This window comes from Zingiber officinale, chromosome 6B (assembly GCF_018446385.1).
Source record: "Zingiber officinale cultivar Zhangliang chromosome 6B, Zo_v1.1, whole genome shotgun sequence".
NCBI classification, from domain to species: Eukaryota; Viridiplantae; Streptophyta; class Magnoliopsida; order Zingiberales; family Zingiberaceae; genus Zingiber; species Zingiber officinale.
Window position 1 is genome coordinate 14,666,458 of NC_055996.1, and position 26,806 is coordinate 14,693,263.

The 26,806-nt window shown below is 38.5% G+C and overlaps 1 protein-coding gene across 1 annotated transcript; it reads left to right on the forward strand.

Annotated features, from left to right (window-relative positions):
- The first annotated feature begins 21,554 nt into the window (after window positions 1-21,554).
- On the forward strand, window positions 21,555-22,196 carry LOC121990784. The gene has a single exon (XM_042544853.1). It carries the CDS (start codon window positions 21,555-21,557, stop codon window positions 22,194-22,196), a length of 642 nt encoding a protein of 213 aa, XP_042400787.1.
- The last annotated feature ends 4,610 nt before the right edge of the window (window positions 22,197-26,806 follow it).

Genomic DNA, 26,806 nt, shown 5'->3' on the forward strand with positions numbered 1-26,806 from the left:
AAATGCTTTACCTATAAAATGATCATGTAAGGATCTGATTTAATCAATACAACACATTCCCAATTCCCTTCTAAGAAAGCTAAATTCGACTTCGGGAAGAGGTTTAGTGAAGATATCGGCTAAGTTTAATTTTGACTCAACATAATTTAAAATGATGTCACCTTGAGTCACATGATCACGAATAAAATGATGTTTAACCTCTATATGTTTCGTTCTTGAATGATGGACGGGATTTTTTGTCAAGTTGATCGTACTCACATTATCACAAAGAACTTGAACATTGTTGTAGGTAAGCTTATAGTCCTCTAGAGTATGAGTCATCTACAATAGTTGTGATACACACTCTCCCATGGCAATGTATTCCGCTTCGGTTGTGGAGAGTGCTACACAATATTGTTTTCTACTTGACCAACTTACTAGAGAGGATCCTAGAAATTGACAACTACCACTAGTACTTTTGCGATCCAATTTACATCCGACATAATCAGAATCGGTATAGCCCATTAGGTCAAAAGATTCGGTTCTAGGATACCAAAGACCAACATTTTGAGTTCCCTTAAGATATCGGAGAATTCGCTTAACGGCACTCAAATGTGACTCCTTGGCGCAAGATTAATACCTTGCACACATTCCTATGACAAAAAGTATATCGAGTCAACCTAAGATTGAGAAGGCTTCTTATAGCACTACGATACATCTTGGAGTCAACCTCTTTCCCCTCAATGTCTTTATCCAATTTAGTACTAGTGACCATGGGAGTAGATATTTCCTTTGTATTTTCCATTCCAAACTTCTTAAATAGCTCTTTAACATATTTTGATTGATGAATGTAAATGCCCTCTTTTGTTTGCTTGATTTGTAACCCTAGAAAAAATGTTAACTCCCCAACCAAATTCATTTCAAACTCACTCTCCATGTGACTAATGAATTCATTTAAAAAATCTTTATTTGTGGAGCCACAAATAATGTCATCTACATATACTTGGGCCACAAACATATCATTACCACTATTTTTCAAGAAAATGTGGGATCAATTTTCCCTCTATGAAATCCTTTTGATACTAAAAATGTTGACAATCGTTCATACTAAGCTCGGGGAGCTTGTTTTAGCCCATATAAGGCCTTTTTAAGTTTATATACATGGTTTGGACACTCCAAATTCTCAAATCCCAGTGGTTGCTCAACATATATTTTTTCTTTTATAACACCATTTAAAAATATTGATTTTACATCCATTTGGTACAACTTGAACCCCTTGTGGGCGGCAAAGGCCAACATCATCCTAATAGACTCCAATCTTTCTATGGGTGCATAAGTTTCATCATAATCTAATCCTTCTACTTGATTGAAACCCCTAGCAACCAATCTAGCTTTGTTTCTCACAACTATTCCTTTATCATCAAGTTTGTTTCTAAAAACCCATTTTGTATCAATAATTGATTTGTTGGTAGGCCTAGGAACTAAATCTCAAACTTGACTTCTTTCAAATTGAGATAATTCATCTTGCATTGCTAAGATCCACTCCGGATCAAACAAGGCATCATTAATGGTTTTTTGTTCTATTTGAGATATTAAGGCAACTTGGCTTCCTTCATTTCTAAAGTAAGATCGAGTTCTCACTCCTTGAGTGATGTCTCCCACTACTTTATCCAAGGGATGATTTACATGAATCCTAGTAGATCTTGATTCTTGATTTGTTATAATTTCGGGTTCAAGTGGCAAAGGTTCATTTTTCTCACCATCACTCTCTTGGTATTCTTCTCCTTGATGATTTACTTCATTTAGTGTTAGTTTCTCTAATTCAAATTGTAATCCTTCATCGTTTGCTCTTGTAGAGTTCAAAGAAGGATTTTCTTCAAATACAACATTTAGTTATTCTTCAACTAATTTTGATCTTTTGTTATAAATTCGATACGCCTTACTATGACTTAAGTAGCCTACAAGAATGCCCTCATCTTCTTTAGCGGAGAACTTCCCCAAATGATCTTTGGTGTTTAGAATATAGACCTTACACCCAAACACTCTAAGATGCTTAATTGTAGGAGGTTTACCAAACCACAACTCATGAGGTGTTTTTCCTAGAAATCTATGGATTAATGTTCGATTTTGCACATAACATGTCGTATTAATTGCTTCGGACCATAGGAAACTATGAAGTGAATATTCATTTAACATGCTCCGAGCGGCCTCTTGCAAAACCCTATTTTTCCTCTCAACAACTCCATTTTGTTGAGGAGTCCTAGGGGTGGAAAATTCATGTTTATACCCTTTTTCCATACAAAAATTTGTGAATCTATCATTTTCAAATTCACCTCCATGATCACTTCTTATCTTGTTTATCTTATGACTCTTTTCATTTTCTACTCTATTACAAAAAGCAATCAAGGTATCTAGAGTTTGATCCTTATGTTTCAAGAAAAACACCCATGTATATTTAGTGTAATCATCCACAATCACAAAGCAATATCTACTACCATTTAAAGAAATATGTCTACTACTATCAAATAAATCCATGTGAATGAGCTCCAAAGCACTTGAGCTACTTACTATGTTTTTATCTTTATGAGTAGCTTTGGTTTGCTTACCTATTTGACATGCATCACATATTTTGTCTTTTTGAAACTTCAATTTTGGCAATCCTTGCACCAACTCCTTATTTGAAAGTCTTTTGATATTCCTCATGTTGGTGTGAGCAAGTCTTCGGTGCCAAAGCCAAGTCTCCTCCTCTTTAGACATGAGACACTTAGCAAACACATTAGTAACACCAAATAGTTCAACTTGATAAATATTTTCTCTTCTATGGCCTATGAGAATATTTGTGTTTAGTTCACTATACTTGATTAGGCATTGAGATGAATTGAACTCAACTCCATAACCCGAATCACATAGTTGACTAACACTTAAAAGATTAAAGACCATGTCTTTCACTAACAACACATTTCTTATCATAAATTTTTCAGAAATTCTAATATCTCCTATTCCTATGACTTTTAGTTCACCACTATTACCAAAAGAAACGGTACCTTTACTTTTGTGTCTAAATGATGAAAATTTTGAAGAGTCCCCCGTCATATGCTTAGAGTATCCACTATCTACGAACCATGTTATTGGATGCTCCCCCTCGATGCATGCCTGTTTACACACGATGAACCAAATGTTTTGGTACCCAAACTTTGGGTCCGGTAGCATCAATAACAAATTGCTTGGGTACTCAAGCTTGAACAAACTTAACCCTTGAAGCATGATTTCTACTAATTAGAGACATGAATTTAACTTCCTTATCTTGTGATTTAAAACCTAGTCCCACTTTGTTGTACACAGCCCTTTGAGCTCCTAGAATCATGTCTAACTATTTTGAGCTTGAAGTAAATTTTTCTAGAGCACGTCTAAGATCAACAACTTGTAATTTCAACGATGCATTTTCCTTTTTAAGATCATCAAAATCATTTTTGTCATTTTCATGAAGCGTGCAAATTTCACATGACACAATTTCATTTTTAAGTAATTTCAATTCATTTTGCAATTTTTTAACCTTCCCTTTTGATTTAGCTAGTGCATTGGTTAAGCATGCAATGGTGGCATACATCTTATCAAACTTGGGAGAAATTACCTCATCATCACTAGATGATGACTAACTTAAAGACTCCACATCCTCTCCATGGCTATCTTCATCTTCACTATCTTCAACATGACTTAACGCCATGAGCGCCATATGCTTTGAGCTCTTCCTTTCATCTTCTTCCGATAAGCTTGACGATGAGTCATCCCATGTGGCTTTCAAAGCCTTCTTCTTTTTCTTGGTCTTTTCTTCTTGCTTCCTCAACTTTGGACACTCCGTTTTGTAGTGCCCCTTTTTCTTACATTAATAGCAAATTACATCAGCCTTAATCTTAGAATCCACAAGCGATTTACCTTTTCTCTTTTCATCATTGAAAATCTTTTTAACATCCTTCTTGTCAAACTTCCTTGAATGTCTCATCATTCTTCTAACAAAGTTTGCCATTTCACTTGATGATAGCTCTTCATCACTATCACTATCACTATCTCGCTCAGATTCTGAAGATGATTCCTTCTTCTCCTTCTTCTTTTCTTTGTGCTTCTTTTTGCTCTTTTCACCTGCAACCAAGGCTATACCTTTCTCTTTGTGGCTTGTGTTAGCTTGCTCATGCAATTCAAGTTCACAAAATAATTCATCCAATTTTACTACTGACAAATCCCTTGAAACCTTATAGGCATCCACCATGGATGACCATAATGAGTTTCTTGGGAAAGATTTTAAGGTATACCTTATGAGATCCCGGTTTTCCACACTCTCTACAACTGAATGAAGACCATTTAATAGTTCCTTGAATCTCCCATGTAGTGAACTTACCGTTTCTCCATCCTTCATTGTGAAATTTTGAAGTTGATTTATCAAAAGATCTCTCTTTGCAATTCTTGAATCCTTGGTACTTTCATTTAGCTCAATGAGCTTATCCCATAAATCCTTGGCGCTTTTGAAAGGTCCAACCTTGTTGAGTTGTTCCGAACTCAACCCACACTGGAGAGTCACAATTGCCTTAGCATTTGCTTGAGCCTTCAATTTTTGTTCAGCGGTCCACCTTGATGATTCAAGCATCTTTCCATTTTCGGTTGGCGCCGTGAATCCCTTCGTGATTGAGAACCACATGTCAATTTCGGTCATGAGATAATGCTCCATGCGGCTCTTGTAATAAGCGAAATTACTGCCTTCATAGAATGGTGGTCGTGAAGTGCTATGTCCCTCCTTCAATGACATCTTGTAGCTCTTTAACTTGTGCTTTCTTGGCGATGAATCCTCAAAAGAAAACCAATGCTCTGATACCACTTGTTAGGATTGGTTGAGCTAGAGTGGGGGGGGGGGGGGGAGGGTGAATGACTCACTTCGTTTTCTTGATAAATCTAATCTTTCGCAGCGGACACTTGAAGGCAATGCTAACTCTTGTATTTACTTGGTATCCACCTCCTCAAGGAGGTGACTAGTCCAAGGATCCACACCACCATCATGTTGGTTGCTACTCGGAAAACCTAGAGGTTCCACTGTACAAAAATTTTGTACAAAGGTCTGAACCTTTTCCTAGCTACCATGTGTTCTTTTAAATTAAATTTTGGATCGCCTGCGGAACTTAACACGTTTGATCCAAAACTTAATCTATTTGTTCTTTTAGGTTTAGACTTGGATCTCCTGCGGAACTTAACACGTTCGATCCAAATCACCTTAAGTTATTAATTCCATTAAATATTAATTTCCATAATTGGTTCCCAGTACTGACGTGGCGAGGCACATGGCCTTCTTGGATATGGGAGCAACCACCACCGACTAGACAAAACCTTTTATGGAAAGCTAATATTTAATTTCCTAAAATAACTTTAGGTCAACCGAAAAGAACAATCAAATCACAAGGAAAAGAAAAACAAAAGAACACTATATCGAAAACAAATTCGAAACACTAAAATCGTATGCCTCTTGTATTTGGTATTATTTCCAAAAATAACTAGTATGATGCGGAAAGGAAAAATACTAATTATACCTTTTAGAAAGACCTCTTGATCTTCTACCGTATTCCTCTTCTAACCTCGGACGTTGTGTGGGCAACGATCTTCCGAGATGAGAACCACCAAGCACCTTCTTCTTCCTTGCAAGTTTCGGCCATCAAAACATCTTCTAGGATGAAGAGGTTCGGCCACCACCACCATGCTCCAAGGGATGCTAGAAACAAAGCTTTCTTTCTCTCCTTCTTCTTCTTCTTCTCTAAACTTGATCCGGCCACCATATGAGTCTCCACAAGAAGGATGAGGTTCGGCCATCAAAGAGAAGAAAGGAGGAGAGGATGGCCGGCCACACCAAGGAAGAAAAAGAGAGAGGAAAAATAATAGAGTTGTTAACCATGAAGGCACCTCTACTCTCTCTTTTATAATCCTTGGCCTTGGAAAATAAGGAAATTTAAATAAAAATTTCCTTAATTCTTTTGGCATTGATAAGGAAAATTTATTTAATTAAAAACAATTTTTTTCTCATCAACAATGTGGCCGGCCACTTTAAACCAAGCAAAGGAAATTTAATTCAATAAAGAATTAAAACTTTCCTAATTTGTTTCCGGAAATTTTATAAAAAATTTCTCTAATAATTTTTCCCTTCGTGATGGTTAATAAAAAGGAAATTTTATAAATTAAAATATTTCTTTTAAACATGTGGATAAAAAGAAAGTTATCTTTAAAAAATTAAAATCTCTTCCAATCTACAAATAAGGAAAGATATCTAATCTTTTCTTAATCTTTGTAGAAGCTTTATAAAAGAGATATTTAATTTTAAACTCTCTTTAAATTATGAACATGATTAAAAGGAAAGTTTTTACCAAAATTAAAATCAACCTTTTAATCTACAAATAAGGAAAGAGATTTAACTCTTCTCTTAATCTTTTGTAGAATCTTATAAAAGGAAAAATTTAAATTTTTAAACTCTCTTTTAAATCATGTTATCCACATAAGAAAAATTTTAAAAATAAAATTCCTTTTTATTTTAATAGGGCCGGCCACCTAAGCTTGAGTTCAAGCTAGGGCCGGCCACATGAATTCACCCATGAACCAAAACATGGCCGGCCCTAGCTTGGTCTCCAAGCTAGCTTGGCCGACCCCCTATAGGATGGGTAAGAAGGTGGGTATAGGTGGGTATAGTACTCTATAATCAAGAGGCTACGATAGGGACCGAGAGGAGGAATTGGTTTTGGTCTCCCGATAAAATTAAGCATCCCGTGTTCACCCCGAACACACAACTTAATTTTATCAATAATAATTCATTCCACTAGAGAATTATTATTGAACTACCGCACCAATCCCAAATTACATTTTTGGGCTCCTTCTTATTATGAGTGTGTTAGTCTCCCTGTGTTTTATATAACAAATGTCCACTAATTAAGTAAGTTACTGACAACTCACTTAATTAATATCTAGCTCCAAGAGTAGTACCACTCAACTTCATCATCATGTCGGACTAAGTCCACCTGCAGGGTTTAACATGACAATCCTTATGAGCTCCTCTTGGGGACATTCTCAACCTAGATTACTAGGACACAGTTTCCTTCTATAATCAACAACACACACTATAAGTGATATCATTTCCCAACTTATCGGGCTTATTGATTCATCGAACTAAATCTCACCCATTGATAAATTAAAGAAATAAATATCAAATATATGTGCTTGTTATTATATTAGGATTAAGAGCACACACTTCCATAATAACTGAGGTCTTTGTTCCTTCATAAAGTCAGTATAAAAGGAACGACCTCAAATGGTCCTACTCAATACACTCTAAGTGTACTAGTGTAATTATATAGTTAAGATAAACTAATACCTAATTACACTACGACCTTCCAATGGTTTGTTCCTTTCCATCTTGGTCGTGAGCTACTGTTTATAATTTATAAGGAACCAATAACATGATCTTCTGTGTGTGACACCACACACCATGTTATCTACAATATAAATTAATTGAGCAACTACATTTATCATAAATGTATACATTTGACCAATGTGATTCTTATTTCTAGATAAATATTTATACCAAAAGCTAGGCTTTTAGTATACACTCTAACACATCACCCTTTCCACTATCAAACTTCTCCTTCTCGGACTAACACCGGAGGTGGAGAAACCTTACAAGACTTACAAGCCTCCCTTTCCAAGAGAAAATATCACACTCACAACAATGAAGAAGAAAAGAAAGATTACAAACTTGAAATGCTTCTTCCTTGTGACGTGAATCTTGAAAACGTCGGGAGATGGAAAGCTTGATCTTCAATTCCTTGAGAGATCTTGAGCACTTCAAAGATTGATCACACTAGAGCAATAGAACAGTATTTTTATCAAGATGTAATTGTTCCTTTTTCTTCCAACTCTTTTAAATGACGAGAAAACTAGCCGTTTCTCACATCATCGTCGCCATGGATTGATTGGGATTATATTTGAATCGATTCACAAGTATCCGTTGGAAGCCATCGCGTCAAAATCAACGGCGTAGATTACTTCACTTGAACTTGAATCGATTGGTGCAGTGCTTGAATCGATTCAAACATATGCTCGTGAAATCCAAAATCACAGTGACTCTGTGAATCGATCGGCTGATCGATTGAGTGACTTCAATCGATCGGCTGATCGATTCAGGAGGCTTCTGTGCTTCGCACAGAAGCTTCCTGGATCGATCGCTCGATCGATTGGTTCCCCGATCGATCGGCTGATCGATCCAGAAGCATTTTGTGCTTCGCGCAGAAGCTTCCTGGATCGATCGCTCGATCGATTGGTTCCCCGATCGATCGGCTGATCGATCCAGAAGCATTCTGTGCTTCGCGTAGAAGCTTCCCGATCGATCGGTCGATCGATTGGCTTTCTTCCAATCGATTGGCTGATCGATCCAGAGGCATTCTGCCTCACAGCCATATCTAAATCGATTTACCAATCGATATTTGCTAAGTAAGCTTAACACGCATCCAACCTTCTGACTTGCAGGAACTTCTCTTGCCAAGAATTCGGTCCTCGACCTTCTTGGACTTCTCTTGCCTTGCATCCGATCTTCTGACCTGTAAGAACTTCTCTTGCCAAGAATCCGATCCTCGACCTTCTTAGACTTTTCTTGCATCCGGTCTTCCGACCTACAAGAAACTTCTCCTGCAAACTCACAATGCATATTAGATCCAACGTATTAACCTAAACTTAAACAATTGTTAACACATTGAAACTTCTAGGGCAAGGGCATGATTGCACCAACATATTTTCCATTCTTGCTAGAGTCCTCTCTAGGTTATCAAGTCTTAACCTCAAGACTTGGTTTTCCGTCATTAAATCCATCGGTTTGGAGTTTTCTTGCCCCCTATGAGCATTTCTATATTTAGGCATGTATCTATAATCCTTAGAGTTATTGCTTAAATAGTTATCTACTTTCCTAACCTTAGGTGTGGTAAATCTAGCATGAGGAGGAATGTATTTTCCCTTAATGCTATCATGCTTGTTACTTTCATGATAATTTGCATTAAGATGATAAGTGTTATTTCTAACATGCATTTTATCATGACTAAGAGGAATTTCACTATTAAAGGTTACCTTGGGTTTGCTCTTAGAAGCTCCCCCTTGATTTGTGCTTCCTCCTTTAACTTTGATTGACTTCTTCCCTTTAGGGCATTGACTCTGGTAATGCCCATTTTAATTGCATGAGAAGCACACAATGTGCTCCTTGCTCTTGCGTTTCGTGGGACCAATCTCCTTGGGCTTCTCCTTGCCCTTGGGTACTACTTGGCCCTTCTTCTTGGCCAATTTGGGGCACTTACTCTTGTAGTGCCCATGCTCCCTACATTCAAAGCAAATGATATGATTTTTATTATTCTCAATTGAGGTTTCTATACCTTTGCTTGTAGGGATGATGCATGATTCTCCATTTGATGTAGCTTGCATTGTGGAGGTTGCATCATCTTCCTCTTCTTCTCCTCTTGAGGGTGTGGGTGCTTCCACCTCTTCAACTCTTGAGGATATGGATACTTCCATCTCTTCCTCTCTTGAAGATGTAGAGGATCTCTCATCTTCTTCCTTCTCCTCCTCTTCCTTTTTCTCCTCGAATGTTGACCTTATGTCAACATCGGATTGGTCCTTCTCTTCTTGGACCAATGAGCCCTTCTCCTTGGTCTCCTCCACTCCTTGGAGTTGTGTAGGGTTCTGATGATAAGCAATGATCTTTTTCCAAAGATCACATGCACTTGTGTATTCACCTACACTCAAAAGGATATTAGAAGGTAATAAATTCAACAAAATTTTCGTTACCTCCTTATCGGCCTCCGCTTGTTCCTTTTGTTCCTCGGTCCAATGTCGAGATCAGAGGGATTTGCCCTTCTTATCCGTTGGAGCTTCAAATGGGTCCTCCAAAACCATCCATGGGTTCTAATCCATTTGGAACCAAGTCTCCAATCGATTCCTCCAAAAATTGAAGTCCTCTTTGTCGTACGGAGGTGGAATTCGGATGTCCCATCCGAGAGGTCTTTCACTCTCCATCTTCTTCTTCCTCTAGCTTCTTGCTCTCTTGGTGGTTAGTCCGTAGAAGAGCGACCTCGCTCTGATACCAATTTTTGGGACCTTTGTGCCCGCTAGAGGGGGGGGGTGAATAGCGGTTCGTCATGCTTGCATCGGTTTACTTTGTCTTGATGATGATATATAGTGGAAATAATGTACAAAACTCACACAACGCTAGCAAGTAGATTTACTTGGTATCCATATCAAGAAGAGGTGAATAATCCAAGGATCCACACATGACACGTTATCTCCACTATGAAAACCCCCTTCTCGGTCGCAGCCGGAGGCAGAGAAGCCTCGTACAAACTCACACTACAACACAACACTCACACAAGAAAGAGAAATACAAATACAAATGAATACACTCTCTTCTTGCTTACTTGTGCTTGTTGCTGCCTCTTAAAGCTTAAGAGAACACTCTCAAGAGCCTTCAAGAACTGGCGGTGAAGATCGGAGAAAGTCACTGAAGATCGCAGCAAAATCGCAGGAAGAAAGCTCGCAAAGAACTGCAGAGAAAACGCTCCGCCAAGGCTTTAAACAGTGCTCCCAATCAATCCAATTCATCCCCAATCGATTGCCATGTCAGCACCGCTCCATCCCAACCGTTCATCGCTCGTTTCCTGCCCAATGGTCACTTCCCAATCGATCGACCGATCGATTGGGACTGCCTGAATCGATCGCTCGATCGATTCAGAGCCTTTCTGTGCTCTCACGATCGCGCGAGAGCTTCTGCTGCCCAATCGATCGATCGGTCGATTGACAGCTCCCAATCTATCGCCCGATCGATTGGGAACGCTTTTGTGCTCGTGATTTCACATCCCAATCTATCGACCGATCGATTGGGTCTTCCCATAATCGCATCACACTCCAATCGATCGACTAATCGATTAGACCCTGGTTCAATCGATCACCCGATCGATTGACTAGCCTAGACTTAACTCGAAGTCAAGTCCAGAATCTCCAACCCAACTCCTGGTCAACCGTGACCTGTTGGGTCTCCGTGACTAGCATTTGGCCATACCCGACCAACCTCGAACTAGCCTTCTAGCCTCCTCCGTTAGCCTTGCGTCTCTCGGATATCTCCCCATCCTTCACGTCTTGCCTTCAAGAGCTTCCTTCGGCCTCATCCTAGTTATCGAGTTCTCCTTGCCAAGTCACACTAGGACTTACCTTGCCAAGACCACATGCTTGGACTTACAATCTTTTCCAAGATCACACTTGGACTTTTCATTGCCTGGTTTCTCACCAGAACTTCCCAATTGCCTGGCTCCTCACCAGGACTTCCTCCTTTGCCAAGATCACACTTGGACTTTCAGTTGCCTGGCTTCTCACCAGGACTTCCCAAATGCTTGGCACCTAACCAGGACTTTCTCCTTTGCCAAGATCATACTTGGACTTTCCAATTTGCCTAACCTCCAGTTAGGACTTCCACCACTACCTAAACTCCCGTTAGGACTTCCATACATCTAACCTCCAGTTAGGACTTCCATATGCCTAACCTCCAGTTAGGTCTTCCATATGCTTAACCTCCAGTTAGGACTTTCCATACGCCTAACCTCTAGTTAGGATTTCCACCACTACCTAAATTCCAGTTAGGACTTACATACGCCTAACCTCCAGTTAGGGCTTCCCAGTCAAGTCTCCTGTCAACCTTGACCTACTTGACTTATATTCTCATCAATCTGGTCAACCCTTTGACCATCTCCATAATCGGACGATTGCTCCAGCAATCTCCTTATATTGTCAAACATTAAAATTTAAATCCTGACTCAAGCTTGACCCAACTCAAGCTTAGTCAAACTTGTCAAACTTGACCTAGGGAAATTGCCCCAACATATACATGATGATTAGTCGCTATGAACGACAACATGAGCTTTGGGAGGAGATCAAGGAGCTTGATTATGACCCGGTTCACGGAGTTGGATGGCTTATTGGTCAGCTTAATCGGATATTCTAGAAACTTGAACGAGAAGAGTTTCTAGTCTTGGACGAACACAAAAGATGGGCTCTGATTCAATCACTGATGGGACATCTTCGTGATATAGTACACCAACTAATGGATCGTTCTGAAGGATGCATCTTATATTCATAGATGTACAGAGCTTAACTTCATTTGGCATGGGATCCTAAAGAATCATAAGAGGATCCAGATCTCAAAGAAATGGATTCCGCAGAATCAGAAGAGGATCCAAATCCAGTAGAAACGGATCATGCAGAATCTGAAGATGATCTAGAGATGGATTCCACATAATCTAAGGAGGATCTAAAAATGGATTTCAAAGAATCTGAGGATGAAGATCCTGAATAATCAAAGGATGATCTGGAAGAGTGTGTGGAAGATTCATAAATGAATCTAAAGGATGATTCTAGGGTTGATCTTGCCTTCATCGAGTCCGAGATGAACGGGATAGCATTGCCCACTGTACTAGTATTTTTTTCCTAGTGGGAGTGATGATAGCTTATCTTGCAAAGTAGAGTTTGGTTGCTATTACTGTCACTATGTGTGGACAATATTAAGTTCATATTAATAAAACTATGTAATAGAAACTGTTGTTATATACAAATAGTGATATTTTAATGAAAAGTTATGTTATGTGTTAATGAACTTGGAAAAAGAATGTTATGTGTTAACAGTCTTAACATAATGATTAGTTCATTTAATGATACATTCATTGCATGATGAGTTCATTTAATGATTAGTTCATTTGATGGGATGTGTGTAATATAACTAATCAGTGTTGATTGCATTGGAACATACAAATGATGAGTGGAAACATAGTTACCACTTGATTTTGTAAACAAATTTTAATTTACATTGAGTCAATAATTAATTACATGCATATAAATTACACTGAAATAATAAATAATATATTTATTTATTATAGATTATGGCAACTAAGAACATCATATCTAAACTCAATAAGAGAGAGAAATTATATGAGGATAACTACAAAATCTGGCACCTCAAGATACAATATGTTCTTAAGGAATAAGAAGTTCTAGAGGCTGTAAATTAGTTCATGGAAGAACTGGCTGATGGTTCTACAACACATAATAGATGTGACCTGGATGCCTATAAGGCATGGAAAAGTAAGGACTCCACTACTAGGGAATATTGATTAGTTCAATGGTGCATAACCTAGTATTTGAGTATGAGTCATTACCATAAGCTCATGCTATCTAGGTAGCCCTTAGAGAGAAGTACAGGAGAATAAGTCTAAGTAAGCTTCATTAGCTGACAATTAAGCTTGACAGTTATAAAAAGTGCTCGAATATTATCATTGCCCAACATCTAAGGAAAATGATAAATATGATTCGGGACTCAAAGGCTGCCGTCATGAGTTGACCAATAAACAACGGGTTCAGAAAGTCATTCGCTCCCTTCTTGATTCTTGGGAGATGATGAAACAGAATCTGACTCACAGTGAAAGCATCAAGACTTTCACTAATGTCTCACAGCATGTTGAATTGGAAGCGGAGAGCATAGAATCCACATGGATTTCTGACCAAGCTTTTGTAGCTGAAGGTTCTAGTTCCAAGAATAAGAAAAGATGGTTTAAGAACAGAAAGGGAAAAGGAAAAGAAGCTAGTGTTGTTGCTAGGCAAAACCAAATTAAGAAAAAAGGAAAGAAATATAAACAAAAACCTAAGTGCAAGCTGGCTTGCTATAACTGTGACAAGAAGGAACATTTTGCTCGGGATTGCACTAAGTCAAAAAAGGTAATCCATCTTTATCTTCTTTCCATGAGCATTATGCTCCAAGTTCACCGTTGTTAGCTGATTCTTATTCTTTGTGGACCATAGATTCAGGAGAGACAAACCATATAGCACATGATCGAACTATATATGTGGAGTACCGTCAGGTACCAGTTGGCAACAAATAAATATATGTGGGAAACAATGCAAGGATTGAAGTCAAAAATATTGGCACATGCAAACTCAACCTACATGGTGGGCATACCTTGTTTCTGCATTATGTCCTATACGCTCCTAAGATTCGACGGAATCTAGTTTTCATTGCTTGTCTTCTTAATTTAGGTTATTGTGTTAACTTTTATAGTCGTTGTGTAGAACTTTGCATTAACTCTGGGTTAATTGGGAATAGTTATATAAGTACCCTCTGGTAGTTTAGATGTGATCAACTGAGTCAAGTTATGTCCTATTATCTTTTGATACCTTGTGTCTAAGTGTGTAGGAACTTAGGAGCACAGGAAGTCAAGCAAAAGGCGTAGCTAGCGAGAAGGACAGCACGGGAGATAATCGACAGGCTCGGTGCGTTCGAGGGATGAGGCGCTGCGAAAGAGTATGCTGGTGAACGAGAAAGAAGCGCACAATGTTTCTGAGGAACAAGAAGTCGGGGCGGAATTTTGCTTGAGAAGGCTGAAAAATGGATTTAGGTAAGCCCTATTTCGGATGGTCGAAATCACCCAAGCGAGTCGAGCCAGAGCGGAAGACCCGGACATAAAGTAAACATAGAGTTGACTTTCTGTTCTAGGCGTCCAGAGCTACTCCGGGCGCCCGGGCCAATCTGGTCCAGGTGAGGCACCTCAGCGAGGTGCCCTTGCTCGAAGGCGGTCCAGGCGTCCGGAGTTGTTCCAGGTGCCCGGACTAGATAAGATTTTATCTTTCAACCTTTGCGTAGCCGTTGCGACATGGATAAATTTTTATCTATACCCAGGCGCCCGAAGCCCTTCCAGGAACCTGGACCATGCCACATCAGCAATGGTTAGTTTTAACCAGTGGACTATAAATATAGTCCTGGTCTTCTTCTTTCAAAATAACACACTCTATACTTTAATTCTAGTTCTATTTTTAGTTTACGAGCTTAATTTCCGTGTATGAGGCTTCTGGGCCTCTGACATTCTGTTCGAGAAGGAGATCTTAATAGTGAGCTTACATTTCTTGGAGTAACAATCTTCTAATTGTCAACCAAGTAAAAAATTCATTTGTCTCGTATTTATTTTATTGCTTTATATTTTATTTAAGTGTGTAATTGATAAAGCTCGATCGAGTTGAGAAAGGTCTTTCTTGTTTTATTTTGTGCAGGGCAATTCACCCCCTCTTACCAACCGTAAAAGACCAACAAGTTATGTAACAAATAGTTTCATGATTTTTAATGTAGAACCAAATAATAATTATGGAAATGATGGTTATTGTTCAAATATTGCTCTTACTAGTGATGATAATATTAATAATGAAGTTTAGCATGCTAGACAGGGACATAGAGGATAAGAACAAATGAATAGATTAGCTACATAGGGTCTATTAGGTGCTCATGCTAGGATTAACTTGTCTATATGTGAGCATTATCTTGCTAGAAAAGCAATTAGAAAATCATTTGATAAGGCTATTAGGAATGAATCGCCATTGTAATTAATTCATTTGGATATTTGTGATCCAATGAATGTAAAAGCTAAAATGAGAGTTTTTATTTCATTACATTTATTGATGACTTCAAACGTTTTGGTCGTGTATTTGATTTCTCATAAATCTGAAGCATTAGAATACTTCAATTATTACTTGAATGAAATTGAGAATTAATTGAAACGCAAGGTTAAAACCTTGCGCACTAATGGTGGAGTTCAATCTTTCTCTGAACAATTCAAGATAATGTGTAATGATAAAGGAATTATTATACAGCTAACTATCCATAGAACTCTATAGTAAAATGGGGTACCTGAAAGAAGAAATAGGACTCTTCTTGAAATGATTAGATCTATGATGACGCAGGCTAATTTGCTGATCTACTATTGGAGAGATGCATTATTAGTTGCATCCTATATACTTAACAAAGTGTCTTCAAAGTCAATTTCATCTACCTTATATGAACGTTGGACGAGCAGAAAATTAAATTTGAGTAATTTAAGACCTTGGGGGCCAGCTACCTATGTTCATAATAATACTCATGAATATGAAAATTAGGATCCAAAGGTAAAAAGTATATCTTTATAAGGTATTCTGAGACTTCTAAGGGTTATGCCTTCATTAGTGAGCGACAAGATGGAATCATCTCTGAAATAGAATCAAGAGATGCTACTTTTCTCGAAACTGAGTTCCCAACATGAGGTGAAATTAATAAGATAATTCCTCTATTTGTGATAGAGGAGGAGAATAATGTTCCTTTATTAACAAATCAGGTATCACGAGAGATGTCTAAATCTAGTTAACTGAGTGGAAGTTATTTACCACTAAATGAATCAGGTTCTCAACAATCTAACCTACGAAGAAGTAGTCGTTAGATTATTCCTTGGAGAAAGTTTGACATTTGGAATGAGACATTGATAATTCTCCCAGTTGATTATGAGGAACCTTGAACAGTTGAGGAAGCTTTGAGATTCTCAATTAGAGAAAATGGAAAATTACAATGAATGAGGAAATGGAGTCAATGAGAAATAATCAAGTTTGGAATTTAGTCGGTCTTCCTTCGAGTCGAAGGGATATTGGGAATAAGTGAATTTTCAAAATTAAGAGGAAAGTTGATGGATCAATTAATCGATACAAAGCTCATTTAGTTGCAAAAGGATATATCCAAATGGAGGGTGTTAATTTTAAAAAGGCATTCTCCCCAGTTGTGAAGTTTATGTCAATACATGTCATCTTAGCTATAGTAGCACAATTTGACATAGAATTACATTAGATGAATGTAAAAATGACTTTCCTTAATGGTAATCTTGACGAAGAAATCTATATGGCACAACCAGAATGTTATATTACTGAAGGCAAAAAGAATAGACTATGTAGACTTAAGATGTCTATATATGGACTAAAGCAAGCGTCAAGATAATGGAACATAAGATTTAATGAAGTTATTTTATCTTATGATTTCGAAATGATCAATGGGGATCATTGTATTTACCTAAGAAAGGAAAAAGGCAAGTTTGTCATCTTATCATTATACGTTGATAATATGCTAATAGCTAGAAGTGCCATCAACTGTGTGATAGAAATCAAATCATGACTTTCATCACAATTTGACATAATAGATATGAGATGTTGGCCCCCCGTGCGGCCGACAAGAGGAGAGGGGTGAATTGCCTATAAATTAAAAATGGAAAAACCCTTCTCGTTCTTTCAACATAGATTAGCAGCATGATAACAATTATAATAACAATAAATGAACAACCAATAAAATAAAGACTAGGTAAAAGGCCAAAGGTTTACTTGGTTACAACCTAGATGGTTGTTAATCCAAAGCGTTGAAAAAAAAGCACTAGTAGATATCCTTCATTAAAGGCGGAGAAGCATTTTATACACTTTGAACGCTCAGAAAGTCGCTAAGAAATGAATACCGAAATTGTTGAATATTTTATAGCTCTATGGGCCTTTTTATAGCTCTTGGAAAATCCTATCCATAGCTTGAAGGCGCCTCTAAAGAGGTTCAAGATGTCTTCCATTAGATAAACTTTATTCGCTGAGGATAAAGCTTATCCGCGGCTAATGACTATCGGAAGGCGCCTTCAAAGGCTGGAAGGCACCTTCGTACTGTCATCGAAGGCGCCTTCCACAAAGAAGCATGGGGGTGCCTTCAACTCTGTTGAAGGCACCTCCTGTAACTCTTACAGCACACCCTTTGCTCTTTTATTGCTCCAATCATCTAGGTGAATTCGTCCATCCAGAATTGGGCTCACCTATACCCATCTTCCGGCCTTCTCCTCGAGTAGGCTTCCTCCCAGGCTTCTCATCTCTCGAATGTCGTGCACATTCTTCTCGTCCACCGGTGTACTCTTCCACAGCACCTCGTCTCTTGAATGCACAGAGCCCGTCGGCTCTCCCTCGTGTCATCCTTCTCTCTAGCTACATCTTTTGCTTAACTTCTTGTGTTCCTAACTCCTACACACTCAGACACAAGGATCAAATAGAGCATGACCTAACTGAATTTGGTTGACCACACAAAACTATCCCGGGTTCTAACATAAGAGAAGCTGAGTGCATGTTAGGAGTAAAGATCATTAACGATCGAATGAAAAGACTTTTGAGTTTGTCTCAAGAGGCTTATATCATTAAGATGCTACCACACTTTAAGATGTCAGATTGTAATATTAAACAGACACCTGCAGTGAGAGGTACTGTTCTGAGAAAAATATATATCCCATGACTCCTAAAGAAATAGCCAAAATGAAAAGAAAAAAAAAACATATGTCCATGCTATTGGTAGTTTAATATACACTATGTTGTGTACTCATCCTGATATAAGTTATGATGTTGGCTTAGTTAGTCATTTCCATTCAAATCCAGGATTGAGACACTAGAAAGTGGTGAAGAGGATATTCAGATATCTCAAAGGAACAATGGATTATTGTCTCTATTTCCGAGGATCAAATATGAGCTTGAGTGGCTATACAGATGCAAATTAGGAGGGAAACTTTAATGATAGAAAATCTACATCTGGCTATACCTTCTTGCTTGATGGTGGCGCCATCTCATGGAATAGCAAGAAACATGCTTGTGTAGCATTGTCGATAATGAAAGCTGAGTATGTGGCTTGTGCAGCGGCTATGTAAGAAGCTATTTGGTTGAGAAGGTTCCTTAAGCATCTGAACATTGCTAAGGATAGTGAGAGTCATGTTACAGTGTACTATGATAGTCAAGTTACTATAACTTTTTCAAAAGATCCCACATATCACAGCAAAGATAAGTATATAGAAATTAAGTATAATTTTTTAAGGGATATTGTTGACAAAAAAAAAGATAGTTCTTGAGTACATCCCTACACATTATATGCTTGTAGATTCTTTTACTAAACCTAAAACTAAAGAGTCATTTCAATGACATGTGAAATCTTTAGGACTTCAAAGAATGTAACATATTGTATAGATAATTAGATATATGAAAATGCCATGATCTAGTCAGTGTATAAATCTTTGTTATATTTGTATAATGTCTCGATAAGCATATTGGCAAGTTGAGATTAGTCCACTCACATAGACAATCATCCATATTTGTTAAGTATAAATAGAGATAAGACCATTATTTATAGGGCATCTTATGTAGCTGTGAATAGAGACATGCCCATAAGTTAAGGTAGTCTTGATAATTATGTCATGATGAGATCATTTATATAGTGATCAGAGTAAATGTACCCACCATTTACTAGATTTGCTTTAAACCATATTGGAATTCATATGTTGAATTTAGGATTAGACATTAGGTATATCTTGATCAAAATCTGTACGATGTTCAATTTAGAAAAAAAAACATGCTCGCTTTTTAGTAAAGAGAATAACATCGTAACATGTGATTCATACCACATGTACTATGGTGATAATAAGGGTAGTAGGAGAATAGATCTTTGCTTCTCTACTATATGAGATCTTTGAAATTATAAGTTAATCTCAATCTTACCCTAAGTGACTATTTAGCTGTCTACTTGAAGTTCAGATTAGTGAATGCTGCTTTAACATATTTTCTATTGGCTATGGGTGATTCAGTCTATAGAGCATAACTAGGAATGCGATTGATTAAAATGAATAGATTCTAACTAAAAAGGAAAATTAAGATTGGTTTACATCTTTGACATTTATTCACTAGCACCAATTATATTTTGGTATATAAAATGTAATTGTGAATAATTATATTGAATTGGAAATGTTGAATATGCTCTCGACATAATAGTCATTATAAGAAATTAAAGAGGTTCATAATGATATAAATAATTTAATCTGGAGTAAAGGTAAATTATTGATGTTTCTTATTCATTTTATAGAAAAAAAGGTAGATTTGCTACCTTAGCGACCCCCTAGTGTCAGCGACATGGATATGGAGGGAGGTAAATATAGGTACACAGGTCATAGGAGCATGGTGGGGTAAATCCTAGGTGATCAATTCCTGTGAATCATCCCCTGACCATTACATTAGAAATATCATACACCCACCGTCTGCGCTACGCCCTGGGGGCAAATTATTTTTCCTAATCTGATTCGTTCTATAGAGTAACTATGTAAGGCGTAACAATCTTTTTAGTAATAATTGCTCAATGTGTTTGATGTCGTATGAACTATTTTCCCTAAAGTATAGATTGAATGTTCTTACTTGATATTTGTGACTAATTAGTGTTTTGCTCTAGTCTTTGTGACTTGCTTATAATATAGTGTATGTGACTTACATAGTCTTTGTGATTAAATATCTTTTTATGGATTAATTTAGACAAGTACAAGATGTTAGACGTGACACTTGAATGCACACATTGAGAAGAGGAGAGAACGCCCGTTCCTCTTCCTCTTCCCCCTTTAAGTGCAATTAGAGCATTAGTTAAAGGAAGAGGAAGAGACCTAATCTTCTTATATAAATATATGTCCAAGTGATCGGAAGGGAAGGACAAGAGAGTTAGTTGGAGTCAATCGAAGCAATCGGCAAAGGAGAACATCCATTGAGTGAGATTTGATTTGTAGAAATAGAAGAAAGTTCCAACATGATGATCTTTTTCAGAACAATAACTTCTTTTTTGTGGTAATTATCATCGAGATACAATGACTTCTTTCCGATGATATTCTCTAGCCAGCGACTTCTTCTTCTTCTCCGCACGAGCACTATAAATTTTATTGTGTTTCGTACAAAATCATTTTTTACAAGGACACTTAAAATCTAGATGAAAGACTTATAAAAATTTTTAAACAAAAAAACAATCCTCCGAATTTTTTTAAAAAGACATATATATTATTTTTTTTAGAGTAAATCTAATTAAAAATTTTAATTTTATTTTATTAGTCCCTCGTGCTCTGTTAATCATTTATGTCGTCGTCTAATTGACTCTTAAAAAAATGAATTTATTCTTTCCCGTGAAAAAAGAAGCTGCGTGATGACTTCGTGTGGACCAGTCAACGTTTTGATTTGCTTTGGAGTTTTAATTTAATAAAAACTATCCGCCTTGTGCTTGGGCGAGAAGGAATTAAAATAAAAATAATGCCTCCGGGTTTGATGCCACGGTAAGATATTTAAGTTGTTGTCTAAGTATTGTCATGTATGTTTTGTGGTAAAAACAGTTATGTTGTGTTGTGTGGTAAAAATATTTTTTTTTCTTTGAAATGCATACTTACGCCATCAATATTAATATAGGATTATTTTTTTCAAAGTACTATTTTATCTATTGTCAATTATAAGTTGTGTTGTCCCAATGAGTATTTATTTAATATATTTTAGGATCAAATTTTTAAGAGAGGTAAAATGCATAGGATATCTAACATTTTCTATGCAAAAGACTACTTATACTGAACTGGCTGACTGAGTGATACTATCTTTTGGTCCAATTAAACTGTGGTGTTGTTTTTTAAAGTATCTAGCCATTTCAGCATCTTCAACATTTAAAGGCATTATGTAAACGACGACGAACTATAGGGGGTGGGATGAAAGTTTCCCATATCCAGTGAGAGTCCCTCAAAATCTATCGTCATTGATGACCCAATTCCAACACTGACGACTTCATACACCTCATCCTTCGTCTATAAATGTCAATCCCAATCTCGGATCTCCTCCATTTCAACTGACTCATGGGCTCCTGCTTCTCCTCCTCCTCCTCCTTCGCCGCCGCCGCCGTCGCCGCCGACGGAGGTTCCGAGCACCATCGATACTCTCTGACGGCTAAAGTCATCACAGCCGACGGCTTCTTGCTGGAGTACCCCGCCGAGACCAAGGTCCGCGACGCCCTATCCGGCCAACGCATATCGAATTCCTTCATCTGCAGCTCCGACGAGCTCTACTGCAACGCCAAAATCCCAGCTTTGGCTGCCGCCGACCCGCTCCGGCCGGGCCATCTCTACTTCCTCCTCCCGCTTTCCAAGCTCCAGTACCCGCTCTCTGGTTCTGACATGGCGGCGCTCGCGGTGCGGGCGAGCGTGGCTCTCTCGGCGTATGCTTCCGGATCCAGCAAACCGCCACGCAAGGGAGCTCGGAGGGTGATGCCGGTGGCGGCGGAATTAGCAGGGAAGCGAGCCGCGCTTAATGAAGCCGTGAACGAGAAGGAATTTGGATTTTATACTGATTTTGATGGCGGCGACGAGCGTTATTACGGATCGAATTCGCCTTATGAGAAGAAGGAGAAGAAGATGCCGGCGACGAAGCAGAGAAAGTTCAGGCAATGGCAGTTGAATTACAGGGAGAGGCTGAGCACGATCGAAGAGATTGTGGAATGAACGAACAGAGGAAGAACAGATCCTGTAAAGTTTTATTTCTGATTTTTCTTTTTTTTTATTATTATTATAAAAATTTTGTTCTTTTAGTTGAAGTTTATAGTACTTAGATTTGAGGAATCTGGATATTAATACAATAATTTTATTGTACCTTTGTAGTTACCCAATGTCCTTTATAAAATACTTAACCCTTTTTATTTTTTAAATCTCTATTATTTGATTTTTTTTTTTAATTTGATTTTGACAAATAGTTTTTTAAAAAATATATTATTAATTTAAAATTTATGTTTTTTTATTTAAATATTTAAGATTTTATAAAGAAAATTACTGATAATTTTCAATACTATTAAATTTTTTTAGTCACGATGTCCTTTATAAATCATCTATAATTTTTCAAAATGCGTACATAATATTTGGGATTGTCCAAAAAAGCACACCCAATATTATAATTGTCCAAGGGTACATATCTTTTCTATTTTATCCCTTTGACAAATTATTTTTTTTTTATCTCTTTTCTGTGTCATATGCATACAGTTCTCTAACCTTCTTTTTCTTCTTAAATTATATTAAATATTTATGTCTCGTTTACATGCATGCAACAATCACTATAATGTTAATTTATAAAAATCATATACTAGCACCACGACTTAAATCCTATACCAATACCAAGGTGGTACTGATTTCTAAAGACTAGCACCATGTTTGTGTTGATTTTAAGAGACAAACATTGGTGCTGGTTTTTAAATACCAGCACCACGATAGTGTTAATGTGTTAAACTATATATTTTTAAAAAAAATAATAATAAGGGCATTTAGACTCTAGAGCACTGTAGAAATATATAGTAATTGGAATGGATCTAATCGGAGTTGTCTAGGTCCATCAATAGATTTTGACTGAAATCCAAGTTTGATATTGGTTTTTCAGTGCTGTCGTGTGGGAGTACGAGGCCAGTTTGAATGATCATCCACATCTCAACTTGTATCTTTAGGTGGTATTCCATTCACCCCTTCCAATAATCAAAATCCTCGTCGGAGAAAAGAGGCGGGTGTGTTGTGCTGTAACCTTCTTGGTGGGTCAATGCTAAAAAGAAATCTAGCACAAAAAAAAACAAAAACCAATATTCCAAGACTTGGTCTTGAATTAGTAGTGTGGGAGAAAAATAAAAATAATAAATCACTAATTTTGAGAAAAAAAATAATAAAATATTAGTAAAAAAATATTACTATTAATTTTTTTAAATGCAATATTTTTGTCAACACTAGCCACTAGTGAAAAAATGAAAACGAATTTTTAAAAAATATTGGAGAGAAAAAATGGAAGACGTTTTTTCACCAATTCAGAGCGGCCTAGCTCTGATACTAATTGTAAGATCGAAAAGCGCTAGAGGGGGGGGTGAATAGCGCTCGTGACTTTTCACGTTTTGCGGAAAACACAGAGTAACGCAACAGAAATAAGAAATAACGCAGAAGCAAATCAAGCGCTAACACTTTTCTTTTACTTAGTTCTGAGCCTGTGACAACTCATGCTCCAAGGCTCATACTCGTTGAGTGTTTACTTTGAAAAATTCACTATTAATTTGGAAATTACAAGTACAATAATTAAAGTACAATAATTGAAAGTATACCAACAACTACGAATAAGAAATTTTGGGCTTCTGGTTGTCAGAGTTGCGTTACAACTTCATCGGATCGTCTTTTGAGCAGTGTGCAGTAGAAAGATTGCGAAGATCAAGTGTTATTCAGCACCTGCTCGAGACTGCCTTAAATAGCCTGCTGAAGGCACCTTCAGCCTCCATGGAAGGCGCCTCCAGTAGGGATTCTTATCCCTTCCGCGTTGGAGACGATAACTTCCGTGGCCTGCGCTGTTTATCCATCCGAAGGTGCCTTCAAGCTTCATAGAAGGCACCTTCCATCCAAAATCCAAGGCACCTTCAAGCTCCTTGAAGGCGCCTTCGCACCTTGCTGCACGAAGCCTTCGCCTAATGCACCCGAGCCGCCTCGGATACTGTTCATCTGAGCTTTTCCCTTAGGCAACTCCCTTCCTGCAAGGCATATTAGTCTATAAATAAAGTATACCCTACAAAACAAAATTAGCACAATAAAATATGAAATAATATAAGTATTTGACAGTCACCAGATTGTCCAGTTCTGACTTCGAGTTCGCTGAAACTCTAGATCGAACCAACACTTACTGTTTCCTTTTCAGGGAACACGCCCTCACCTACTCCTCTCAGGAGAGTTTACCTTTTGCCACATCCTGGCAAATAGATCTATCCCTGTAGCCAGCCTTAGGCTAATTTAAGCTGGATCTCACTTACTTGGAGACAACATACCAGCTGGTAGACCTTCACTTCGACTTCAACCTACTACTCAAGGAGGGTCGTCTATTACGCTTCAGGTTGAGCTTGATTGACATTGAGCTCCAGCGTCCTTTAGGTAAGAGTTTAACTTTCCTCTACTTATGTGATGGCTGAGTGAATGATTTCCTTTCTATGCAATCAAGACCATGTTGAAGGACTCATGTGATAGGTTTTTAAAGTTGACCGAGTTCGAGCTGGACGAGAGCACCAATCCTCCTACGAGCTCATCTACTAGTATGGTAGTTAATACAGATGATATGCCACTGCCCCATCCTTCAATGAGGATAGTGTCCATCTTGTTGGAAGACTCGGGGGAGTAACTCTGGCAGAAGAAAAGTCATAAACCTCTAGAGTCCTCAGCTGAAACAAGTTTGTAAACTACTGAGTTCTCGACCTCGTAAACCATTGAGTCGAGGTCCCCGCTTGCCGAGATGAGCTCCCAGTGACAAGTTAAGGTCCCAGCAGACGGAGCCGAGTTCCTAGGCAACAAAGTGAAGTTCCTTGCTACAGACCAAAAAACGAAGTGTATCACCGTTGCCTTTAAGCCCTAACTCCTCGATTTCACCCGGAAGTGATCCCCTGTAGGGCTCCCTCAGATGACCAGAGGAATTGTCATCTTTGCACTGAAGGCTGAGCAGAGGTTTACCCTCTCTATCAAGTAGAACTAGAGGCTAAGACATGTTGGAGCAATCCCAATGGTCCGTGTGACCATGTGTTTTGGTGTTTGGGCAAAGGGTTTAAGTTATGTTCACCCTTGTATTTGATATGTGTACTTGAGTTGTGCAGGACTGCAGGATACACATGTGACTTAGGTTGATGGCTTCGGGTCCGGTGAAGGATGGAGCATCCAAGGGACCGTGGACAAGGCAGCGAGGACAAGGGCCGAGGGAAGCGACTTCGAGGCATACGCGAAGGATGACATTGGGTACGAGTCGCGAGCTTGAATGTATCCGAGGGACGAGAGCCAAAGGAAGTAGGCTTGAAGGCAAAAGGTCAAAGCTGCAAAGGAAGCGTCCAATGAGTCATAAGGGCGAGGGTACGAGTGCATGAGAGATTGTACTCGGAGTAAAATCCTAGTTTTAGGGTTTTACTATAGCAGTACTGTAGCGCTACTGTAGCAGTACTGTAGCGCTACTGTAGCAGTCGACTGCATGTTTTAGCAGTCGACTGGTGCAGTCGACTGGGGCAGTCGATTGGCAGTGTGGAATCGAGCCGTTGGAATGTAACGGTCGAATTTTCATATAGGGCAGTCGACTGCATGTTTTAGCAGTCGACTGGTAGGCGGGGTTTTCCAACCCGCGGCCTATATAATCAAGGCTTGGAAGCTTGGTTATCCCTGACGAAATTAGACTTGGTTAAGGTCTAATTAGTAGTCTACAAGTGCTCAAGAGTTTCCCTTGTGTCCAAGAGGTCTTGGTGAGTTTGTGGTGAGGTTTCTCCACCCACAAGGAGGTTTGAGCTAGCCGGAGATCTTCCGGGGAGTAATCCACCGACGGATAGGGATCGTCCACCTTACGGACACGCCGTGGAGTAGGAGCTTTATCTCCGAACCACGTAAATGATCGTGTAGCTTGGTTTGCATTATTTCCTTTAGTATTTAGCTTTCTACTTGCTTTGTTTCCATTTCCGCTTGTGCACTAACGTTGTAGAAAGAAGCGAGTATTTGGGGGGCGCCATCTATCCAACCCCCTTCAAGCCGGCCGTCCGATCCCCAACAAGACATTCCCCGAGTGGAGAACTGAGCTAACTGCTCCTTCGGTCACTGCTAGGTATAACCAAAGCTTCTCCTCCGTGTAGGCTCCGAGAGAAGAGGCGGACTTATCAAGTATCCTTGAGCTCTATGAAAACTTTCTCACATTTCTTGTCTCATGCAAACTGAGCCGACTTCCGGAGCACCTTGAAGAATGGTAAGCTTCTATCGGCCGGCTTAGAGATAAATCAGGAGAGTGTGATGACTTAGCCGACCTAGAGATAAATCAAGGAGGAGGCATGCTCTAAAATGCTTTGAATTTCTCTGTATTAGCTTTGATTCCTCGTTTAGTCACAATATATTCAAGGAAATGCCCGCGCTTGATGCCAAACAAGCGCTTATTCAGATTCAGTTTGAGGTAATATCTCCTTAACATGCCATAAGTTTCCTCAATGTCGTTGATCAAGTTCTCAGCCCTGGTGGTCTTGATCAAGTTGTTATCAACGTAGACCTCTATGTTCCTTCAAACTTGGTGCTGGAAGAATTGGTCCATCAACCATTGA

What these genes read in the sequence shown, in the direction of transcription:
- LOC121990784 (XM_042544853.1), top strand. Translation starts at nt 21,555, where the DNA reads ATGGGCTCCTGCTTCTCCTCCTCCTCCTCCTTCGCCGCCGCCGCCGTC.